General features: G+C 44.4%; 1 protein-coding gene across 1 annotated transcript; it reads right to left on the bottom strand.

Annotated features, from left to right (window-relative positions):
* Positions 1-625: 625 nt before the first annotated feature.
* LOC135488500 (uncharacterized) lies at positions 626-4,925 on the bottom strand. Its single transcript, XM_064773133.1, has 2 exons — positions 4,243-4,925; positions 626-3,530 (listed from the first exon to the last, which is right to left on the bottom strand). Exon 2 carries the CDS (start codon positions 3,460-3,462, stop codon positions 2,719-2,721), a length of 744 nt encoding a protein of 247 aa, XP_064629203.1. The 5' UTR covers positions 3,463-3,530; positions 4,243-4,925; the 3' UTR covers positions 626-2,718.

Here is a 4,925-nt window from a genome sequence, read left to right as displayed (position 1 = left end):
ACCACTGACAAAGTTGAACTTCCTCGTTCGTATTTTAATAAGATTACAAAAGAGGGCAGTGGTCGATGATGGCCAGTTTTAATTTTGTGCGTACGGACGCGCTGCCTGTTGGGAGAAACTTAAACTTTTTTTAAACAAAACTCACTTTTATCTATTTATCGGCGATATCGACAATTAATGAAGTCTTTATCAAGGCTTGGTGATATGCTCAGCGGCTGTGCTGTCTTTCATGTCAATCCCATTGGGAACCCCCGTAACAAGGACACTTAGTTTTATGCTCAAAGTGTATCTAAAAGGACCACGTACAATACATTTAATCTTATGTAATTTCACCTGTCTACGACCGTTTCTGCTGAATATTCAAGAAACGGTAGTGGTCGTTCGATACCATCAACATTTTGAATTTGGATAGACAATCATTGCTCGGCACCGTAGTTGTCCAATGGTCATCACTGACTTCTTGTTGACTTTGTGTACATTTCGCAGTGTTCCCTGTTCATAACCATACGGAGGGCTCGACTATCGATCATCTCCAGTTCCAAGTGCCAATTTGAAATTTGCCTGACCCATTGATTCAGACCAATTCAGCGATTGTCCTTAATGTGACATATAGCAACTAAAGCCATTGACAGTAAATGATTTATTACTTTTACTTTTGTGTGTGTACGAATATATATACATTGGCATTGAATATGAACATGCTTATAAACGGAATACAATCTTAATGTAAGGAAAATGTAGGTACATGTATATACAATTCTCAAGATGGGACTTTTTAACATTCTAGAAGGATTATAGTAGGCAGCGTCATAACTAGCATGAGAAGCTAGCAGCAGCAAAACGTCTGTTCAACCCTCGTATAGGCCTACCAGTGTCAGTTGCCTGCTCCACCATCGCCTGCTGCAATTCTCCGCAACTGTCGAGAAAAAGGGTCGAAGGTCAATTCATTTTTAAGACGCTTTTCACCCAATTCACGGCGTAAAAGCAGCGCCGGTGTCCTGTTACTTTATCTCGTAACTGTACCAAGTGCAGCCAGTCCGTTTTAACACCTGTGGTTGTCCCCATATTTAAGTTTCCATAAAATAGACAGCGATCTTGTAAACAAGGGGAAACACCAAGGAGAAAAACGTGTCGATTTGTTTTTCAGCATTCCTTAACAACGAAGGGAGACGTTCAGAAACGGAAACCCCCAAAGACGTTACACCGGCCGTCCACGAAGTGAAAATCTATCAACTTTCTATCTTCTTTCAAACCCACAAATTCTGTCCGAACCTTGATCACGAATTTGAGAACGAGTAGAGGTGACATAAGACCTAATCCTTGACCTAATCCCTAAGGTTCTGTAGTACATCGTGTAATCAAAAGGACTGATTGCAACTACATGTACGTACGGCAGCTATACAACAGTCACTAAATCCATCGCGTAATATCCTGCTAAACATGCAATATCTATCTAAAAATGTTTAAGTTTCCAGAGCCCATCGTGAACGACAAGTTCCGAATGCGAATTCTATGAAGCACATTACCTCACTTTCCTCACAACTCTATATCCCCATCGCAAGCCATATAGCAGTTCCGGCAGACATACGTATCCTCCACCGCGGCCTTGACCTTGTATGCAATGGGGATCAGGGAGCCCATCGTCTGGCCGACATCGTAGCAGGCGGACATAGCAATGCCATTCTTACTCTTCACACTACTGAAGTACCATCCCTGGGTGGACAGGGAATCTTGACAATACAGACAGCGCCGCTTGCCCCGCCCGGGGAAGTAAGGTCCAGGATTTGGGTCGAGCTTTATCCCTGATGATGTCGCGGCTTGAAGTGCAGCCTCGCGACTCGCGGTATGTTTCAGGCGGGCTTCATCGCGGATATCGAAGCACTTTGGGCAGAGATACTTCCTATCTCCTGACGGCCAACAGTAGGAAACCATCTTGAAATCACTCCCAATGTTCAACCAGAATTTGATCATTGGTTCTTCGTTGTACACGATGTCCTCGGAGTACCATTTTCCGCTTCGTAGGCAAGTTTCACAGTCCACGCATTTGTTGGTACCAGTTGAGCCAAACGAAGCATTGATTTTGATACCCTTCCTCGCAGCCAATTGTTGCAATGCTAAAAACTCTTCGTCCAGAGGTTTTGTTGGTCTCTTTTTTGATGCCATCCTGCTGAATCTAGTAGCTCTTAGTGTCCACGTATTTGGTTGAGGTCGTTTTCCATAAAAGTGAACCTAAGAAATTGTAAGCAATTCATACCGACACAAATGTTTATGTCAACCATACTTTAAAGAAGATTCAACATATCAAAGGCTGTTCATTTTATGTCTAGGTCCTGTCATATAATGTTCTATTGGCTTGAATATTTGTTAAGACCAGTGCAAATCCCGGTTCAGAGAATTGTCAATCTGTTTTCACTATGTTTTCACATGTTTTGACTTTTACACAGGACAAACTTCAGGCAGGGTGTCATCAAATTTGAAGGGCGGAGAACCGATTAACATCTAAGACGACGCCTACTCGATATTTTTCCCTGAAATTTCCCGTAGCGTTTTTAGACGTCGCCCTTGTGACAGACTCACTGTGTCACGCAGAACATCCTTGTCGTGACTCTCTTATCTAATCAGTCATTATGAACCGAAAGGTTTACATTTTGTTCGGCTGAAAAGTGATTATGATCGTGTCCGTATAAATGTTTTGATATGATGCAGTTTGGTCGAAGGTCACTCCCCAAGATAAAATGGAGCAGAGCCTCGACGGTCCTGCCCCTCCTGGTCTGTACTCTGAGCTAAAGAAGCCACATCGATCTTCTCGTCACATTCCTTGAAGCACCTGAAGCAGATATATGTTTCAGCAGGTCCGCGAACTTTATACGCTATTGGCATCAACTCACTCTTTTGAAGGTCCCAACAGACATTCACAGGAACATTGTTCTTCGTGGTATCATCGCTCAGATACCATCCACGGTTTGTGAGAATGACGCTGCAACGTTTACAGTGACGCTTTTGCCTGCCGGGAAAGAACGGTCCGCCTTCGTGCAACTTGATGGCACACTTCGCCGCGGCTTGCAACGCCTCCGGCCGACTTGCCGTCATCTTGGTTCGAGAGTCGTCACGGTCGTTAAAGCACTTCGTGCAGAGGTACTCCTTATCTTCGAAAGGCCAGCTGTAGGCTGCAGGGCGCAGGTCACCGTCCCAGGGGAACCAGTACTTGATCATCGGTTCATCGTAGTACAGCATCTCCTCGACGTACCAAGTCCCTTCGGGAAGACATCCGCCGCAGTCGCCGCAGCGAATCCGCCCGCATGGCTCGTACGCCTTCCGAATACGAATCTTCTTTTTCTTTTTCTTGATAATCTGCTGTACTGCGTATAAATCATCCGTCAGGGCCGCATCTTCTAACTTTTCCAACTTTGAGGAAGACCCAGACATGGACATTTCTCTGATGAAACTCTTAGAACCAAACATTTGGGAGTATAATGGTGGTTCGGATAAGTCCCTGACGACCTCCAGGATTGCGACTTCAAGCTATCCAACTGCGTATGTGGCGAAAATATAATGGAAAATGAAATCAGCTGAGAGAGTTGCGGATATAGAACTATTTATAGAGATGAAATATTTTGTTACCAAGTCAATATCGCTTACTGCGTCTCTAAATATGCGTTTCGATCTAATTATATCCTCTCGACAATGGCATGGTGTCATTCCTCCTACGAAATTGGCGTAGGGCCCAGCGTGTCCATTGTCTCGCCTGCAAACAATCACTACACATAATATTGTTAATTCCGCTGATATTTAGACTTGATGAGTCAAACAAGTGCCTATTACGTTGATGACATCAGTAAATTATAAGTATCTAATTAACGGATGATCATTATCATTCCACATTTAACGCAATCGGAAATAACAATGTACGAAAGAGACGGCTGATCCAGCGGTCATTTAAGGAGAAAATGGTGTCACCGATTTGATGTTATTTCCTCGGCAATTGTACCACAACCATCGTTTGTATGCAATAAAAAAGCTTCGCATCACATCATGCTTGTTCTGTATGTGAGAGAAATACATGTTAAATCACTGTACATGTTTATCAACTGACGATGCGGCCAGTTACCGGGCATGAATTTAGTCGAAAGGAAGAGAATGATACACGTATAATACACGACGTAAAACAGAAACCAACTGAGAATATCCTTGTTCGACCTTGTCTATCATTTTTGGCGTGCCAAAGTTCTCAAACTATCTTACCATTTTTCTTGTAACAGTCATGGCACACGTACGCCTCGATTTCTCCCGCGACTTTGTATGCAAGAGGAACCAAAGTGCCATCCCTGACATCCCAGCAGACGTACACCGGCTTGTTGTTTTTCGATGTGTCTCCACTTGAGTACCAACCCTTGTTTGTCAGTGGGACAGAACACTTTTTGCATCGACGTCTCTCCCTGCCCGGGAAATACGGGCCATCGCTGAAGAGCTTGATACCCCTCTTTGAGGCAGCTTTCGTAGCCTGTTCACGAGTCGCAGTCATTTTTGTCCGGGCGTCGTTGAAGTCGTTAAAACACTTGTGACAACGGTATTTCCGCTCGCCCATCGGCCAGCTGTAGGCAGCGGGCCTCAGTTGCTTGCTCCAAACGATCCAATATTTAACCATTGGCTCCTCGAAGTATATAATCTGCTCCTCATACCAGGTACCGGTTCCTTCAAGGAGCGGGCCTTTACAGTCCATACACTTCCCCTTAGAAACCGAAGAAGTACTTTCGACCAGTTCGATGCCCTTTGCCTTCGCAAGTTCCTCCACATCGTCTGGGATCTTGGCGGCCATGGCTTTTGTTGTCTCGCAATTGGTAATGAATGTACAGTAATTGGCGCGGCCCATTGCCAATGAACCTGACTAGAGCAATTTCGAGGTATTCTTCCTACAATGAAACACG

This window comes from Lineus longissimus, chromosome 5, assembly GCF_910592395.1.
Source record: "Lineus longissimus chromosome 5, tnLinLong1.2, whole genome shotgun sequence".
NCBI lineage: Eukaryota > Metazoa > Nemertea > Pilidiophora > Heteronemertea > Lineidae > Lineus > Lineus longissimus.
The sequence above is the reverse complement of the archived record's forward strand: the minus strand, read 5'-3'. Positions and strand labels throughout refer to the sequence as shown.

What these genes read in the sequence shown, in the direction of transcription:
- LOC135488500 (XM_064773133.1), bottom strand. Translation starts at nt 3,462, where the DNA reads ATGTTTGGTTCTAAGAGTTTCATCAGAGAAATGTCCATGTCTGGGTCT.